Genomic DNA, 19,461 nt, shown 5'->3' on the forward strand with positions numbered 1-19,461 from the left:
TGAAAAGCTGCAACAGGGGAATTCAGAGACATTTTCTCAAAGCTAATGTTGCCATCCATCCATTTTTTTTCCACTTACCATATTTTTTGGACTATAAGGCGCACTTATAATCCTTAAATTTTCTCAAAAATCGGCAGTGCGCCTTATAATCTGGTGCGCCTTATGTATGAATTCTTGTTGCGTTTACTGACCTTGAACCAATTTTATGTGGTACACTGCGCTCAAAAATCTGTTGAAAAGTTTTAGTGCGACTTTGGTAAGGGACGCTTAACAAATATTGAAATTTTCCAGAGTGTACAAAGCGTACGACGGGGAGGGGGGTAACACCCAGTGTATGCTTTTCAAATAGTTGAATGCTGCCATCTGACCGCCGATGGCCGAGGCATCCACACCACTGCACCATTGCGTGGTCTGCAGTGAAATGGTCTCAGGTCTGGCAGATCAGTTCAAAGGTCTCATTGAATTTTCTAAAATAGTCAATCATTGATTCACAAAATGACTCTACTGACGATATTAGACATTAACAAGCTGTGAGTGCAGCGCAGCAGGTGTGGAAAGCAGCCAAAGCCACTGGAAATAAGTTCAACAAGAAGTGGAGGCATTGTTCCAGAAATGGAAACCGTACGCAGTAAACCATAGAAAACGATGATGGATTTTATTCAACATGTTCCTGGCCTATTTCCATCTATGCTGGCCCATATATTTGTGTATAATCTGGCGATCGGCGGCCGGCACTGCTGCCAACTTTTGTGCAACAAAACTCGCTGTCAGCTGTCTCAAAAGTAGCTAAAGGATGAATCGAGGTCCAGGGGTGTGTGTGCTGTCCCCCTCGGTGCGAGGTCCGGGCGACGCCACAGCGTACGAGCAGTATGAGCGCTGTATTTACACAAAACACGGGGACAGCGGAGTTTTCAGGATTTCCTTTTTTTCTTTGCTTAAATCAGTAAATATACTGGTGCACAGGATTTATGAAAGGCTTTTATATAAAATGAAGAAATGACTTGTTCTTACCCTCATTAATAAAGAGTATATTGTAGCGTCTGTTAAGTCGTTGAAGAAGATGGCGAGAGATTGCCAGCAAAAGTTTCCCTTTTATTAACGATTAAACGTTTGCTGTGTGCCGCAACCAAAACAAAACAGTAACAACAACGAGACTGACTCGGATAATGACGAGAGGGAACCCGGCATGCTTGATGCCGAAATCGCCCAACTGTTCAACTCCAACACTGAAGATGAGGAATTTGATGGATTCGTGGAAGATGAATGATTTAAAATATGAGTGTATTTTTCTGTATTTGTTACAACTGAACAATATTCTGAGTTATTGTGAATGAGTTGAATAAAGTTTGACTTACCTGACGCTTTTGTTTCGCTCTACATATATTTTATCAGGTGCCTTATAACCCGGTGAGCCTTATGTATGAAAATAGACCCGTTCATTGATAGTGCGCCGTATAATGCGGTGCGCCTTATGGTCCACAAAATACGGTAATTTTTAACATTTGTGTGGTTCATTAATACCTTTTGAAACTCTTAATAGTTTTTCAGGCTCTTTTAGGTATAAAAACAGCAATAGTAGGGTAATAAGCCAAGTTTACTGTTGTAGCTTTTGTCTTCAAAGAAATTCCAGAGGGAGGTCATGTTATGTCTGCTTGGCTGCTGGGCTTTTAATATGTTCGTTGAAACCTCAGCAAGGATTACTAATTCTGTAACTTTTAAAGTAATATACTTAGCATAACAGTTATGGGAAGATAGGAAATGTTTACATTTATGCTGCAGTATGATGAGAGAAATAAAACTTCCAAAGATCCAGTCACATGTATGTCTGTGTGATACATCATTTAAGCCCCGCATCTCCTTCCATGTATGCAAAAAATACAACTAGCCCTGCCTACCACATCAGGATTTCCTGTTTTCGGTCCTAACTCAAAGCTAGAGGAGTCAGAGCTGTGGAACAGGGAGGAGAGAGAAAGAAGGAAATTGTGGGGAGAATGAGGAGTTTGTTTGAGAAAAGCAGGGAAGTCTTGGTGCTGGTAGTGTCAGTGGTTTGGTTGCAGCTGCATGGCTGCTGTGCTTGGTGCTGAGTGCTGCTTTTGATGTTTGGGTGTAGCGATGGTGGTACAGACAGATTTGTGTACTACAGTTTCAGTAAGCTCTTATTAAGTATGCACATGTACAGTATGTATGAGAACATTGTAGGCCGCTGTACTGTGTGTGGGTAGTTTTAGGGGTGTATGTGTATCCCCTGGCAATGCTCTGCATGTATTTCCATTCCGCTGAATGGTTCATTGCCAGTGTGTAACCAAAGACACAGATAAACAAACACATGCACATTCAGGGATGGGTGCACGGCAAGCAAACAAGACCTCCGTAGCAACACTCCCTGAAAATAAGACGTTCTTTCTGTACCTTTTTCCATCAACACTCCCACAATCACACAGCACAACGCACATGGAGAATCAGAATAGTCAGTCAGTGCTGTGCTGTTGTGAACTGTGATACAAACCTCTGCTTCAAGGTTAACTATCTGCTGAAAAATTGCACCGACCCAGATTATGTTGGTTACTCTTTCCTCTCTTGTCTTGAGCAGTTTTAATGAAGTTGTGGCCCTACCACTTAAAACAGTTTGTATGCATTGTCTCTCATTGAACGTATCACATTTTTCCAGCTTCTCTGGAGAAATCTCTCAAAACAGGCCACAAGAAAGACACAAACTTTCTTAGCAATTTCAGAATGAATTATTATAAAATGTTATCGAAACATTCTCTACAAATTGTAGCAATGCACAGTTTAATGAAGAGCCTCATTTGAACAGTTAAACAGGACTGATAACTGTTGACCAAGATGAAATTACAGCATGTGGCACAGAAAAAGGCAACTGCTTACATAATTACAGTTCATTACAGCTGTGTGTAGCATTAGAAATGAGGAAACATACTTTCACTAACCTATTATTCAACAACCAGAAAGCATACCGGTTCTTTTATTGTTTTGTACATTTGAGTGTGTAGAGGCAACAAGTGTATGCTATATCAAAACCTTATACCAACCCCAAAACCTACTTTTAGTTGCATTGCATAATATCTCTGTTACCCTCTCTTTGGTTCTGTTTACCCACACCTTCCAAATATGCAGAATTATTAAGGCCCATTATACTTGCCATTCTTGCCCTTGTGGCCAAAAGTGATGTCACAGCCCCTGACACAAGCCGAGCTCTGGCCACTGCAGCCAGATTGAAGACATAACTGTATGATCATGTCAGTTGTTGCTGCCATTTCAATGCTGTATCAGTGGGGAAACTCAGCGATTTATATTTATATAGATTGAGTTGCTGGAACAGTTTGAAAAAGAGACTTTCTGGAGGAAACTGAAAAAAATACTTGCCATTTCTGTCCTTCTGGTCTCTACTTCTTTTACTCCTATACCAGCGCTGATGTAGCGGTTTTGTCTGAGAGGTAACACCTATTGTTTAGGATAGGGCTCTTCAACTCCAGGCCTCGAGAGCTCCTGTCCTGCAGGTTTTAGATGGTTTAGGAGAATACTTCAGCAGTTAACCATGCCCTCAGCGCTGGTATAAATAGTGACGGGGTTGTATTGACGTCACTGTTTGCAACTTACACAACCATTGCAGTGACCATAATGGGACCTTTAAGTGGACAGAACATATATTAGATTGGCTCAGAAGCTGACTAAATTAATAAATGCATTAACACACTCCTAGATGTAGAGCTCACAGGTGGCATTACATTTTAGGACCTGGAACTTTGTTCTTCAAGAACCATTTATCATGGAACTTTGTGTTGTCTAATATGACGCTTGCTGCCAAAAAAAAAACTTTAAACAAAGCATTGGCACCCATTTTCTTCAGACGACATTGTCACCAAGAACATTTATATTATTAACATATTTCTGAGACTGGTAACATCGTTTGACTTGCTGGTGCATCAGAAGTTAGTCTGATGCACCAGTGTGAAACAGTGGTTAGGCTGTGTGTCAAAGCATTTCACTGCTAGTTGTACCTTGTATGACCATGCATGTGACAAATAAACTTTGACTTGATTTGTATTATCTTACACTTCCTTGTAAGGACAGTCTGAGCTCGGGCCTTGTCAATGTTGAGCTTACAGCGGCATCAGTAGCGTCCAAGGTTATCAGCCTTCTGTATTCTATTCCCAGTTTTGTGACTGATGCTCTGATCTGCTATGAAAAACTGCACTAGCAACTACACAGGAATACTTTAAGCATGTTTAGTTGAGTGTTGGAAGCCCCCACTCGCTCAAGACAGCAGATTTTAGATTAAGTTAAATGTTATCAGAAAATATTTTCTATTCTTAGAATCTGAACTAAATGTCCAACAACACATTGATCAATGTTTATCCTTTCTTAACTATCCTATACTTTTTTCTTTTGCTTTCTGCAGGTTCTGTTGCATCAATTTCACACCAGTTGAATTCCACCCCTCCGCCAAAATCCGGCTATTAGATGTGACCACGAGGTTGATCAGGAGAAGCCATCATGTCTTAAACGCAGAAGGGCCCTCTGGAGCCCTGCCCCCCCACCGTGGCCCACCCTCCCCCTCTCCCTCCCCCATCCACCACCTTACCCCTTCTCCTAGTCCCATCCAAATCCCAGACCTCTCTGCACATGTGCGAGACAGGCTACCCAACCCTGGCTCCCCACTGGCGCACCCCTCCCCTCCCTTTGGAGAGATGAGCTTGCAGAAGCACCAGCAGCTGGGCCATGGAAGTGGTGGAGTAATGGGTTCTGATCGGGACCTACAGTCCACTGCTTCCTCCATCTCTCTGCCCTCTGTGAAGAAGGCCCCCAAAAAGAGGCGTCTCTCCCTGGCCTCACTTTTCAGGCGGCGAGGACGAGAGTCTAAATCAGGGCGCCAAAGGTCCAGAGACTTCCAGCATTCTGGACCTGGAGGGCTAGGAGGGGTGGATGGCATCGCCAGCATTGAGAGTATCCACTCTGAGATGTGTAATGACAAGAACTCTGCCTTCTTCTCTGTGGCTGGGACCGGAGCTGCCTCATCTGCTGCTGCTGCCGCTGCCGCCTCCACCTCATCTGCCTCGGGGCCTTGTTCCTCTACCCCCTCGTCCTCCAAGATGGGGGGTGGGGTTGGGGCAGAGCTACTGGAGTGCCCGCTGTGCCTTCTGCGTCACTCCAGGGAGAGCTTCCCTGACATCATGACCTGTCACCACCGCTCCTGTATTGATTGCCTGCGCCAGTACCTACGCATTGAAATCTCAGAGTCCCGTGTCAACATTAGCTGCCCTGAGTGCTCAGAGCGCTTTAACCCACATGATATCCGTATGATCCTGGGTGACCGGACGCTAATGGAGAAATATGAGGAATTCATGCTGAGGAGGTGGCTGGTAGCTGACCCAGATTGCCGTTGGTGTCCTGCACCAGACTGTGGGTAAGTAGTGAATTTAAATACTCGGCATGTAGTGGAACATAAAAGTTCAAGGTTTGTTATGAACCTTTTGTGTGTGTGTGTGTGTGTGTGTGTGTGTTGTTCTATACATGAAGTTTCTGTCTCCTGGTCACCATTGAAATAAAATGTAGGTATTGGTTCAAAATAAGTTCCTGGAGGTGTTACCAAGATGGCTGCTGAGTGGCAAGATTTCTAATGGGGCATTGCTGAAATCGATCATCAAAGCTGGTGGTGTACTTTCAGCTTTAAATATTAACTGCACAAAGTTATTCTGCCTTTCTCTCTTTCAGTCAGCACTGAAGACACAGGCATCTCATCTAAATAAACTTTATTGTAATTGTAATGGGAGGAAAAACCCAAACAAACTTGCTAAAAAATTGAAAGCAATTCAATTGACAAACTAATAACTGAGTATCCATCAAACAAATGAATATTGGACTATTTGGAATATTAACTTTTTTTCTGAGGCCATCTTAAGCTGCGGGAAGTGATTTGCTCGTCGTGCATAGCTTTGACCTTTGGCTTTAACCTTCTGATGTACCAGGTCACATGTCAATCAGCACTATTTGTCAGTCTCAATGGTACAGTAATCCCTCACTTCTCGCGAGTGTTACGTTCCAGGACCACCCGCGATAAGTTAAAATCTGTGAAGTAGGGACGCTATATTTATTTGAATACTTATACATTATTTTAGTAGTTATACACTATTTTAAGTGTAGTGTACACACTTATACACCAAATATATACATTACGCGAAACAGCGAGTCTGCGAAAAGCGAACCGCGAAGTAGCGAGGGATTACTGTATTCACTCGCCTGAAAAATGAGAAAAGTTTATCTTGGTTCCCGCCCACTTCCTATCCCCTGTAATTGCTTCACGTCATGCAATATCATTCATTTTCTATAGTCTCTGGTTGCCACATCACTTCTAGTGTGGACACAGCTGAAGGATTGGCTGTGATAAGGCCAAGCATGTTCCCTTGGAACAGAAAATGGGTGGATGGATGACTACAGCAGGTGAAGAGTAACTGAGTACCTCTGAATTTAAAAATCACAGAAGCATAATTTAAGTGTCCAAGCAAATATATGAATTAAGCTGAAAAAGATTAGTCAGTTTTTGACTATCATTGTATCTGCTGCTTCTTTATTATTCAAGTCATTTCCATCTTATAAAGTTCAACTGATGTAGTTAGAAAGCACTCCTTTTCAAGTGTACAGGAGAGCATTGCTTGTTTTATTTGAATATATATCTGCAGTTGTAAGTTGCTATTGAGAGGTAAATTTCTGACTATATATTGTGTTGTAATGATGCTTAAAGTGCAGCAAACATCATTTTTGGCTAAAACTAGAAAAAAATGTAAAGAAAAAAGACTGAGGCATAAATGGAGATATTTGAATAAAACTACATGCTGAATGCTGTATGAATGAGTATGGCTCTCTCTGGCAGTAAATAATTATCACCACGAGTATATTTTTTCAATTCATTAAGATGTCATGGTGGAAACTGATCATTGACTTGACCCATTGTGTATGTAATACTTTATTTAGTTTTGATTTGCCATGGTCAATCAATATTAACCCCCTGTCTTTCTGTCTGAAGGTATTTATTTCAGTTCTGTCTGCGTGACTTGCTCCTTGTCCCTCCTCCAGTAATCCAGTGTTGCTGGACTGTTTTCACTGTTTAATCCTCTCTCGTTCTGAGTGATGACTCGTTGGCCTGCTTCCACTTAGCCCCCCCTTTCCCTTCCCCAGCTGTCAGTGCGTTGTCACTTTATAGAGACCCTGCAGGGTCAGACAGTGACTCTAATTTACTGACAAATCAAATCAGCAACTCATTTATATGGTTCTGAGTGGACATCTATCTAAAGTTTCTTAACCGTATTTGACATTTATGGAAAAACTGTTAATTACTGGCAGTACAGAGTGTGTGATGTGGACTTTTTAAATCTTTTTGTATGTTTTATTCCCTTTTTATTATCATATCATCCATCCATCCAGGTGTCTGTCTGTGAGGTTTTACCTTTCTGGTCTATAGACGTTGAAACCACAAGGATTTGAGCCATGAAATTTGGCATATGTGTTCTTTACTCTTCAAAGATGTGCAACACAATATTCATATTCCTGGATCTTTAGTACCCTTTGGCTTTATTTATCTGAAGTGGAGAGTAAATAACCCACCCCCCGGACATTGCTTCACTGCCTCCCCCTGTGAAAAGATTAATTCGTGTGAAGTGGGGCATGATAGAAAATGTTTGAGAATGACTGATTTATACTAACATCAGTTCTAGGCTGCAGCCTTGGTGATTAGCCTGTTATGACAACTTCTGTTTGGATGAACATTGTCTATTATGTTGGTCAGAGATGGCTCATTGTCATAAATAGTACAGACTATGACTCATCATTGAGCAATATTAAAGCCATACTTACTGCTCAGCAATATTGCTCAAATGTAAATGACATGGTTGCATTATGTTTTGTAAATGGTTGCCTTATGGCAAGTGGTTGAGGGTATTTACGTAGCATGGGTGCATTATGTTCACACACGAGCATAATATGATGCAAATTCCTTGTAAGTATGCATTATGTCTGGCTTGTTGTTATAGATTATATAATATAAAGGCATTATGTAGTATACACCCTTGTACAAGAGTGCAGTATGTATTTTCTCTAATTACCTAATTTTTACCGTGGAAATTTTTTTGTGTCTGATCTAGGATGTGGTTACTAATAAGTATTTGTAGAAATGTTAGATAATCAGATAATCACAATATCAATCTCTTACAGCATGCTTTATTTTGTTTTGATTGAATGAGTATTGTTAATATTGAAAACATATTTTAGCAAGAATATGTAGTATATCTTTACAAACTCAGGGGTGACTAAAAGCATTTGGATAAAAGTTTAGAGCCTGGCCTCCAAATTAGGTTAACCCCTTAACTGGCAGCAAAAAAATCACCTGACAAAAACTACATAACGCCTTCTGGTTATTATTGGCTCTGAACAACCCATTTCATAGCCTATTAATCGGCTGCGTCTGGTCCGCGGGCCGAATGAAGTGCATTTATATGGCAGGCTAGACCCGCCCATTTTGACTGACACCTCATTCGGCCAATCATGTTAAGAAATGGGTTTCCCAGAGCCAATAATACTCAGAGGGCGTCACGTAGCTTTGTCAGGTGATTTGGTGCAGCCAGTTACATGATTGGCCGAATGACGTGTCAATAAAAATGGGAGGGTCTAGCCTGCCATATAAAAGGGACTACAAACGGCCCGTCACCGGGCCCTTGCCAGTTAAGGGGCTACAATAATTTTGCAGAAGGTAATAAGATGTCTGCTGAAAGGTTTTCTATTATGAAATGAGGCTGTATTGTTATCCTGACTTCTGCATTTATTTATAATAATTGCATTAGGATATCCCCATTGGTGATGGGTCTTGCTGTACATCAAGAAACAACCCAATACAAGTTGTATTAACACAGGCACAGTGTGTGAAACCGCTCACTTATTTTAGGAAAATCATTTTCCATAAGCATGTTCCCCTGTATCATGTCTCATGCTGAAAAGCTCTCTCCCTCTTGCTTGCTCTCTCAGCCATTTCCTTTTCTTCCAGGAATTGTTTGAGGTCTGATGGCTATAAAAAAAATTTATCCCTTCAGACTTTCTTGAAGTACTTTTTGTACTTTGTTCTGAAGCCATAGTAACCTTCAAAAGTTAGTCAGCTGGATGTGGGTGTGTGCCCCCCATTCCCCTTTGAATGTCCTGTTTTGTAAACTTGGCCGTAATCATAATAAAGGAATTGTAGGTGGCATGACATGTTTTCTTGTGCTTTCACAGCAGCTAAAGTAGCATAAGACACAGGTGGGCTTTTTGTCTTGGATGAGATTTTCTGGGCTTTTTTGAACTAGTGGTACTTAAATTTGGACATGTGATTACATAAAGCATTTTACATAAAGATATCACTATTAGATCAGTGTGTAGCTTATCTAGCCTTGCAGGTGTATTGCTGTCATCTGTGTCTTCAGCTGATGTCCCTTTCAGTCTGTAGAGCAAAGCTTATTCTTTCCTTTAAGAGCAGAAGACCACTGGGCAGAAAATGACAAATCAAATCACAATGACATTTATCACTAGGCACTGCAACCTTTGAGACATGTCCTCAGTGTCTATACAGATGACTTTACAGCTTATAGTGGACAGCTGGATATTACCTTTTGTAGTGCAGTGTTTGATCATAATTCATTTTATAGTCATTAGCCAATTATTCCTTCTTTCTTCATGTTTGTTCAAAAGAAATGTGTATTTTTGTAGGCTTAGATATTTATGAGGTTTAGACATTTCCCCCCGGTTTGGTTCAGAAAAAATAAAAATGGATGGAAACTGTATTTGCAGCTCAGAAGCTGTGGACATTGCTTCTCCATTCTCAAAAGTTGTGACTGCAATTCTTCATGTAGCTGATTTACATACAAGACCTAAAATTGGTCAGATTAGTTACATGACAGGGTATTTGAGGCCATTTGCCTAGCTCTACAGTTCTTGTAAAGATAGGGCTGCACAGTGCTAAGTGCAGTTCATTTTAAATGAGACCTGTATGTCTCTGTGATTCCTCACTGTCTGCATTGTAAACACAGTTCTCAGTAGAGTAAACTGATCCCCAGTGGAGGAAGTCTCCCAGGCTCTCCGTGGCTCTGTGATCGAAAATTAATCCCTGGGTCAGTCACAGAGAGGCTGGGAGACTTCTGCTACACTCCGCTATAACCACGTCACACACTGTTGGGTTTCCCCAAGGAAATGATCTAGCTGGTATTTTGCAGCTGTCTTTAAGCTGATTTACTTTCTTATTTTTGAACATTGGGTCTTTGTCAGGGCTCAAGTCTGTTGTGTTAAAACTAGGGGTGGGACTCGATTAAAAAAATTAATCAAATTAATTAGAAGCTTTGTAATTAATTAATTGAAATTAATCGCATTTTAATCACATTTTAATATTTAACATGAGAACTATTAATTTAAGTTTGGTTGATGAATGAATCAATATACATAAGCTTAAACTTCAAAATTTTATTTTCCCACCAGTCTACTACACAGACCAACGAAGGGCAGAAGTGCTCCTGTGATAAGCAAACTCCTGAAATTAAAGTTAAGCATCATAACTGGATAGTTTTATTCAACATTAATGTCTCACTTAATATAGTTGGAAATTAATCATTCGCTCAGCTGTATTCCTTGATGTTGTTATGCTTGTTTTAACAGCTTATTTTGAATAAAGACTTAAAATTAAACCACAAAAAGGAGCAAAATTTCGCTCTCCGTTTAACCAGCTGCTTTTACACAGCTGTGCTTCGCACTCATGGTTGCTAGGCAACATGAGCTACGCAGAGGTGAGGGCAGGTGATGCTGATATGAAGGCTAGCTCACTTCCGGCCTTTGCGGTTTTTGTGGGCTGCGAAGGATGTGGGCCGGGTCCTTCGAAGGATGCGGCCCCCGAATTTGGACATTGTGCGTCGATATAATCTGTATGCCAGGAACTCGTGCACTGAGAAACGTTCCACGGTGCAAAGTGCGATTAAAATGCGTTAAAATTTTTAATTCGTTAATTTCCCCGTAATTAATTAATCGAAATTAACGCGTTAAAGGCCCACCCCTAGTTAAAACATCATACATTATAGCACTTCTGTTGTTACTTTGTCAGTTGTTGGAAACAGTCACTAAAGAAACCAGACAATACAGAAAACAGCTATAAATTCTGCCCCAGATTTTATACAGTAACACTGGCTGAACCACATAATGTACTGCGTCCAGCCTAAAGGTGACTTTTTCCTAAATTTGTCATATGGGTAATATTGGTGTTTTCTTATTAAATGCCAACATTTCCAATAATAAAATAAATATCCATGCATCCAACCATCCATGCATGCCACCCCCTAGCTCTTCTGGGGTACACCAAAGCATTCCCAAGCCAGCCCATAGATATCATTTCTCCATTGTACGATGCCCTTTCTATTTTGTTTCTAAGGTTGTCTTTCCTTAATAAAAGTGCACATTTACTGTACTGTTGGTTACACCAGGGGTAAGCATCCCATCCCAGAGACAGTGTGTGTCTAGTTTGCTGTTTTAGATCAGTGACTATACTAATGAGAAGGTGGAGTAGATGTAGAAATATATGTCATCAGAGTTGGGGGAAAAAAAAAAAAAAAACACCATTCTGCATGACTTTCTCTCAAATGTCAACTTTGTTGTCGGTACCTTCATTTTCAGAACTTTAATTGCTATATCAAAATTTGGTTATAAATATTTTGCTTCGTCTGTATGGTGCCATTGTTTTCCTTCATACTAAAATCCTATCAGAAGCCGAAGTCTCACCACTTGGCAGCCATCTGTGTATACCGCATCTATCGACTTTGCATACAATCCTGAAGGCATACTTTAATTTGGATTCTGTGCTGGGACCATGGTGCCATGTTTTGCTAATGAGTTTTTTGTCCCCCCCTGGCAGGTATGCAGTTATTGCCTTTGGGTGTGCCAGTTGTCCAAAAATAACATGTGAGAGGGAGGGCTGCAGTACAGAGTTCTGTTACCATTGTAAGCAGCTGTGGCATCCCAACCAAACTTGTGACGCAGCACGACAGCAGAGAGCCCAGAGCCTTCGTTTGAGAACGGTCCGCTCGAGCTCCCTCAACTACAGCCAAGAGAGTGGAGCTGCAGGTGGGCTGACGTAAAACATGCTCATGGGAAGAAACACAGCAACACTGATCATTAGCCTCAGTGAGCATTCCCTCACCCACATTTCAGTGTTTTAAATTATACTCTGTTACTTCTAGCTGATGACATCAAGCCATGTCCGCGCTGTGCCGCTTACATCATCAAGATGAATGACGGCAGCTGTAACCACATGACCTGTGCCGTCTGTGGCTGTGAGTTCTGCTGGCTCTGCATGAAGGAGATCTCAGACCTGCACTACCTGAGGTCAGCACCTCAGCACACGCTCACAGATATACAGTACATACTGATGCACTGACAGTTTCATTTTTTCAGTATCACATTTTGATGCAAATATTTTAAGAACAAAAAAAAAAAAAAACCCCTGCTGTGATGAAAACATGTAGGTCATGTGGTGATCTGTAGCTAGTGGTTGTTTAAGGGTTTGTTTGTTGATTAACTTTTGTTTCCAGATTGGTACTTGAGATTAGAATGCTATCCAGCATTTGGTAGTTCTATCTGTGAAAGTTTCTGACTGTTCGTGCACATCTTTACCCCTCTCAGTCCGTCAGGCTGTACTTTCTGGGGAAAGAAGCCGTGGAGCAGAAAGAAGAAGATCCTTTGGCAGCTGGGAACACTCGTGGGTGCCCCTGTTGGCATTGCACTCATTGCAGGGATAGCTATCCCTGCCATGATTATTGGTATTCCTGTATATGTAGGAAGGAAGGTAAGGCCTTGAGCACACATAGTTACATGGTAGTTTGGGACATATTTCAGTTTCTTGCTTATAGTTTTTACTACATGGATTTTTTTTTTATTATTATTATTAGGATGTGCCACTATTTAGATTTACAATGCTATAAAGTCATAATTCATTGTTTTTGTTCCATGTAGCCGTTTGAGTAATCTCACACAGCACCCCTCTAAATATTTTAAGCTGTCCACATGCTTGTTGTGTAACTTTATTCATGCCACAGCTATCAGGAGTCAAAATAAACCTGGTGAATGGCCAGAAACAATCACTGCATCAATCAGTAACTAATTTTTTCTACTGAAAAGCCAGTGTATGTACAGACGTCTCATTTTTCCCAGGCTCTGAAGTTACCTCGAGCCAGCTAGGCTCATGTCTCACCTGTTTATCTGTGTGTATGTGTACTTATGTTGTATCACTCATAAGTTGGGGTCTGTTTAGAACGAGAACTTCACATTACAATAAAATAAAACCATTCAGACTCTCCAAAATTCCCCACGTGAGCCTGCCAGCAAGAACCCAGAGCCAACAAACCTTCTTCTATGCTAAAATCCAGATGGCATTCAGTAGTGATTTGCAACACGCATGAAACATTTGATTATGAGTTACCTGCATTCCACACGCACCGGACCAATGTTGCTGTTCAGTATTTATCTGTGTCCTGGTGACTCTCTGGTCTCGTGCCAGAGCCAGTTTCTTGTGGTCACATGTCATGTTCGTTTTCATATCAGCTGGACTTTAACATTGATGACTGGCTCAAAAAGTAATAAAACAATGAGTCTTTGCAGGAATGCTTAGTTAGGGTTTTTCTCACACATGTCCTTTTTTAAAAATCTTTATAGCAACTTCTGTAAGCCAGTATTTTTTTTAACATTACATAATAGCAGTAACAAAAAGAAACAGATGGTAGATGGCTTCATGAATTTCCGTTGCAGATGCAGTTCTTTTTTTTTTTTTTATGGGTTCATTTGAGTTTTTGAACCAGTCTTTCCAAGTTTTGAATGATGTCAGGATTTTTTCATGTTCTTCCAAAAATTACTAGGTATTAATCCTGTGTCAGGGTGCAGTTTTTTCCAATTTCCTCATACTAGCATTTTTTTTTTTAAGTAATATTCATGAATGCAGTCTTTTACATTTTTGATCCATTCTCAAAACCTAGCCAGGTGCTATATAGGCTATGATAATTCTATAATTTAAAGTGTGAAAGAAAATGGTGCAGCAAAGAAACCGCTAGCCAATAGAAACTGTGAGTTTTTAAACATCTGGTCCAGACTGCACTTGTCAAAGACTTATTTGTGGTTACATAAAGAGGAAGCTGATGTAGTCTTAACAATTTGCAGCAAAAGGCAGATAAGCAAACAAGTGTATGCTCTGTCTCCTACAACAGCAGCTCAGTAACGTTGTGACAACACTGCTTTACATGACCAATGCTTCTGAATTAATTTATGAGCCCCAACCAAAAGATAAGAGGCAAACAATAAGTGTTATGCTATTGTACAAACATGCTTTACAACACTGACAATCTCACTTCACTCGTGGCTTCGAAAACTTAAAACATATGCTTTTTGTTGGCTATTATTTGAAGTTCGATTTCTCAATTTCCTCTAAATGTGTCACTCACTTTTGTGCCACTTTTTCTGTCAGATCCATAACCGCTACGAAGGCAAAGATATTTCCAACCACAAGAGGAACCTGGTGATTGCTGGTGGGGTGACTCTGTCTGTCATCGTGTCCCCAGTGGTGGCTGCAGTCACTGTCGGTCAGTCTGTTCTCTGTCCTCTCCATGCTCTCTAGCCCTGTTCTCTCTGGAGATCTTTGACAGACTGTGGCCTTGTTTGACCTTGTTCAAATCAGGAATTTCTTTTGTTTAATGTTCAAGTTCAGATTATGGAAAAGTTTGTTTTCAAAGTCATCATTTCTCTTTAGCAATTATGTAAATATGGGAAAGATGAAAGCAAGATTGTCTGTTATGTCTGGTGGGCTGCACTGTCGTTTTTTTTAATTTGTTTTTAAGTGCTTTGACCTTATTTGACCCTGGTGTATCTGTGTCTCTGACTGTTTCACGTCTTAGGCATTGGAGTTCCCATCATGCTTGCATACGTGTACGGCGTGGTGCCCATCTCTCTGTGCCGTAGTGGAGGGTGTGGTGTCTCAGCTGGGAATGGGAAGGGAGTTCGCATTGAGTTTGACGACGAGAATGACATGAATGTTGGGAGCGGGGCAGCTGCTGCCGGTAAGCTTTAATTTCCAATCCTGACCTGCATGTTATGCTAATTAGCATAACACCATTTCTAAATGAGATCTTTTACTTTTAACCCCTGACACTTCAAGGATTTAAAGTATTTAGTATGTAGTTTTAGGTTAGGGGTTGGCACTACCTTGTGATGGTTTCATTGCACTGTATTGTACTGAGCAATGATAAAGTTGAATCTATCTAAGGGTGAAAGGCTTGGGAATACATTAAAGTCAATGAATGTCCTCACAGATAGCCATACAAATGTACCTGACTCCCCTTTCACAGAGCAAGAGTGACTCTGATAAACAGTTGTCAAGATGTATAAACAGACAAACAGATTTTTTTTTTTTTATTATTATTACTTGCAAGATGGTGTATTTTTGTTTTGCTTATGTTTTATGTTCTTTGTAGACACTACATCAGTGGCAGATGCCAGGAACAACCCCAGTATAGGTGAAGGCAGTGTAGGGGGGTTGACAGGCAGCCTGAGTGCAAGTGGCAGCCACATGGACCGTCTTGGGGCCATTAGGGACAACCTGAGTGAGACAGCCTCCACTATGGCCTTGGCTGGTGCCAGCATCACCGGCAGCCTATCTGGCAGTGCCATGGTCAATTACCTAAACAGGTAAACAGAAAACGTACACTGTAAGATTTAAATGGCTTCAGGGTGCTCAGCGGCATTGTCTGAATCTCTCTCTCTGTTGTCAGGTTGGAGGTGCAGGCTGATGTGCAGAAGGAGCGCTGCAGTCTCAGTGGTGAGTCTGGCACAGTCAGTCTGGGAACAGTCAGCGACAATGCTAGCACCAAAGCAATGGCTGGATCCATTCTTAATGCCTACATGCCTCTTGACAGGTGAGCACTCCTTAGATTTGGATAAAGCATGATATTCTGTTCATGAGCAGTTTGTGTGTAACAGATGCAGTGGAATTCTGAATAAATGACCACCTATGACCACATGAACTGAACATGAAGTATTAGTGCTTAGGTCAGTATTGAGAGGTCAAAAACTCAGCTAGTTGCTATTCAAAGGAAAAATATTCATCTAACATGTACGTTATTTATTTTACTGAAGATGTCAATCCACTATATGTTATGAATGCACAGCCCTCTGATACTTAATTATGCTAAGCACTTTTCCTACCATCATTGTCTCATGTTTCCGGTGTCCTCTCTTCTTTCAGAGATGGGAACAGTATGGAGGTGCAGGTTGACATTGAATCCAAACCCGACAAACTACGGCATCACAGTGGCAGCAGCAGCATCGATGACAGCGGCCACGTTGGCCGCTGTAGCTGGACCTGTCCCTCCAATGGCTGCACCTCCTCAGAGGGCAAAGGAACCTCCACTAAGTGGGCCAAAGAGGCCTCCTGCTCCTCCTCCTCCAGCTCTGGTGGCAAAAAGAGCAAAGGCAAGCTGCGCAAGAAAGGAGGAGGAGGCACAAAGATCAATGAGACACGGGAGGACATGGATGCTCAGCTGCTGGAGCAGCGCAGCACCAACTCCTCAGAGTTCGACTCTCCTTCTCTGAGCGGCAGCCTGCCATCAGTGGCTGACTCCCACTCCAGCCACTTCTCTGAGTTCAGCTGCTCTGATCTAGAAAGCATGAAGACATCCTGTAGCCATGGCTCCAGTGGAGGCGACTACCATACGCGCTTTGCCACCGTCAGTCCCCTACCTGAAGTGGAGAACGACCGCCTGGAGACCTGCCCCACTTCTTCATCCTCTTCCCAGGGACAGAGTGCTATGGTCACCCCACACTCCCCCACTTCCACCACCTCCTCCCTGGGTCATGGCACAGAGCTCCCCCCTCTCTGCTTCATAACAGAGGAGAATGTCAACCTGGTGTGCCCCACTGAGCTGGACTCTCACAGCAACACCGGAGAGCTGCTGAAAGAAACCAACAACAACACCCACCATCATCAACCACAACACCCAGCCCAAACCCAGCAGCAGCCCAAGAACTCCTGTATACAGACTGATATTTAAAATCTCAATACCATAAGTGCTGCACACACACAGTTTTTATTTAACATCCTTTCCTCCACTAACATAACAATCATAGCTCACAGTTTACCCGGGTTTTCTGTTATTCCCTTGTAAAGGGATGGTGTTATTTTTGGGATGGACGTCCTTGATTAAAAAGCAGCCTTTGAGCAAAACAGAGATCTGTGTGTATCTGTGTCCACTGAGTGTCAGAAGGCTATTGAAGATATTAAAAGGCTTCTGCAGTGCATTCATGTGAGAAATGCTAAGGTTGTGAATACTGGTGTTTCTCCCTGTGCAGCCCATAAACTGCTGACAGATTTTTGAAACTCACTCACTGGCCACTTATAACAGAAGGCAGCCCACTGATTTGGGTGTGTCCTATTTATCTGTGTAGACTAAAATAAAAACCACTGTGCCAGTTATGCTAGTATTTGATTTTTGGCTCTATTGTCTGGATGCAATACCATGCAGGAATATTAAAGGTCTCAACTATTCAGAAGTGAACTCAAGCAGGGACCAGGCAATATGATTCATTCATTTTATTTTCCCCAAAATGTATTAGTAACAGGAGGAACGTCTGAGTTCTTATCTGTATTTATTATTAGACTGTTGGCTTGTTTTTGTTCTGGATCTATATTTGAAATGAAAATGTCTAAGTCCAAGGCCTGGGCTGTATGTCCTGAATCATTTTAGCTCTAAAACAGACCTAAAAACAACTGAGATTGTTTTTAAATGGATGCACACACAACTGTTGTCCCATTGTGGGAGATGGTGCTCGCTGGCTGTTTAGCAGCTCTGTAACCAATGATTTAAGACCTGTAGCCTAAAATCCTTGAGTGCATATTCTAGCACTAAGGTGAATCAGGAAGCCCAGGCCTCATCTGGCTCTGTGGAAAGTTCGTAATGATATGTTGAGGGTGTGGGTGGGGGCTGTTGTTTGAATTGAGAAAGGGTCTCTGGAAGGCCGCAGTTGTTGAGATAATGCTTAAAGTCATTATAGTAACATTAACCAATGGGTTGGTCAATTCTGTGAAATTGTACAAAGAAATTGTTTTTGTCCTGTTCCAAGGTGATTTATTCAGGCTGATGGTTTCGCCTCACTGAGTAAGAGAGAGCTTTGATATCTTTCTTTGTTAACTCATGGTGCCTTCGAGAAGCTATTTGTGTTCTGTTTGTCTCCACTGTGTTTTCTAGATTCCAAACAACCACAACAACTCATTGCAGAATGTCTGACTGTGTAGGAGGGATGGTTATTCACATACTGAACATCCTGTGGTAGATATGTAAATGAAGACTTTTCAATTGCCTACCAAAGACAGCACTCAGGCTCTTGTTAAATCTTAAACCTTTGACTTGTCAGCTGTAGATGCAGTATTGTGCATCCTTTTAAAACCATGGGGGATGAGTGATAAGATCCAAGATTATACAGACATACAGACTGCTGTTTTGTACATGCTTCACAAATGCTACGCAAATAACCAAGGCTGTACAACAGCCCAAGGCACCTGCACTGTTACCTGTATTTCTTACTACATTGATGTTTTGCAATGCACAAAGGTTCATGGGGATACAGAGGTTTGTTAATGGTTATCTTCCCTATTGATTTGTCCTGTGAGTTCCTGTTTGTGTTGCCAATCGGTGCTGCTGAGCAGACTTGAAGTTGAATTCTTTATTTCAGAGTGTTTGCTTAAGCCTGTCTTTACTGCTCTGTGGTCGGCTTTATTGGGGCCACCGAGTCAGCTCAGGTGAATTCAGCCATTGAATGGTATCCTGACCCAGGTCTGTTACTGAATGAACACTCAGTTTGGTTCTGTGGATTAGGCTTTATGCTGCACTTCTCCCTGCATTACAGCAAAACGTTTTGTTTTTCCCCCCCTCATTTTTCACCCAAATTCTGTTTGTTTTTTTAATCCTAATTTGAACACTAGTGCCAGATCTAATTTGTAATTTGTGTAGAATTGCATAAGGTATTTGTATATTTGTTTGGAAATTTGCTTTACTATATGCGTGTAAATGCATATCAAAAAATAAAAAAACCCAAATGTTTACAGTTTCCCAGTTTTTAAGTTAATAAAAGTTCTGAAAATATTAAAGTGGACCTATTATACTTATTTCAAACTTTATGTTTTTATTATTAGACTCTATTAACTTTGCAGTATTCAGTGTTCCTTAACTGTTATACTGGGCTCCTCAGCTCATCCACTGTTTGAAGCAAGCCTTTTAGCTGCTTTACTCCTTCCTTCAAGCCATATATCTTCTACTTGGGTTCCCCCTCGCAAACAAAGTATGAAGGAAGTTGGTGGGGCATCTGCATTCACAGTCAGCCCTGACTTTATTAGGGCTATCTGCTCTCATT

At 41.4% G+C, this 19,461-nt stretch overlaps 1 protein-coding gene across 1 annotated transcript; it reads left to right on the forward strand.

Moving 5' to 3' along the window:
• The first annotated feature begins 4,425 nt into the window (after positions 1–4,425).
• Positions 4,426–19,151, forward strand: LOC115794109 (E3 ubiquitin-protein ligase RNF19A). The gene is made up of 9 exons (XM_030749393.1): positions 4,426–5,425; positions 11,930–12,138; positions 12,255–12,399; positions 12,697–12,859; positions 14,528–14,642; positions 14,955–15,116; positions 15,531–15,744; positions 15,828–15,971; positions 16,301–19,151. The coding sequence occupies exons 1-9, from the start codon at positions 4,710–4,712 to the stop codon at positions 17,103–17,105; spliced, it is 2,673 nt and encodes an 890-aa protein (XP_030605253.1). The 5' UTR covers positions 4,426–4,709; the 3' UTR covers positions 17,106–19,151.
• Positions 19,152–19,461: the final 310 nt, after the last annotated feature.

This window comes from Archocentrus centrarchus, chromosome 16 (genome assembly GCF_007364275.1).
Source record: "Archocentrus centrarchus isolate MPI-CPG fArcCen1 chromosome 16, fArcCen1, whole genome shotgun sequence".
Taxonomy (NCBI): Eukaryota; Metazoa; Chordata; class Actinopteri; order Cichliformes; family Cichlidae; genus Archocentrus; species Archocentrus centrarchus.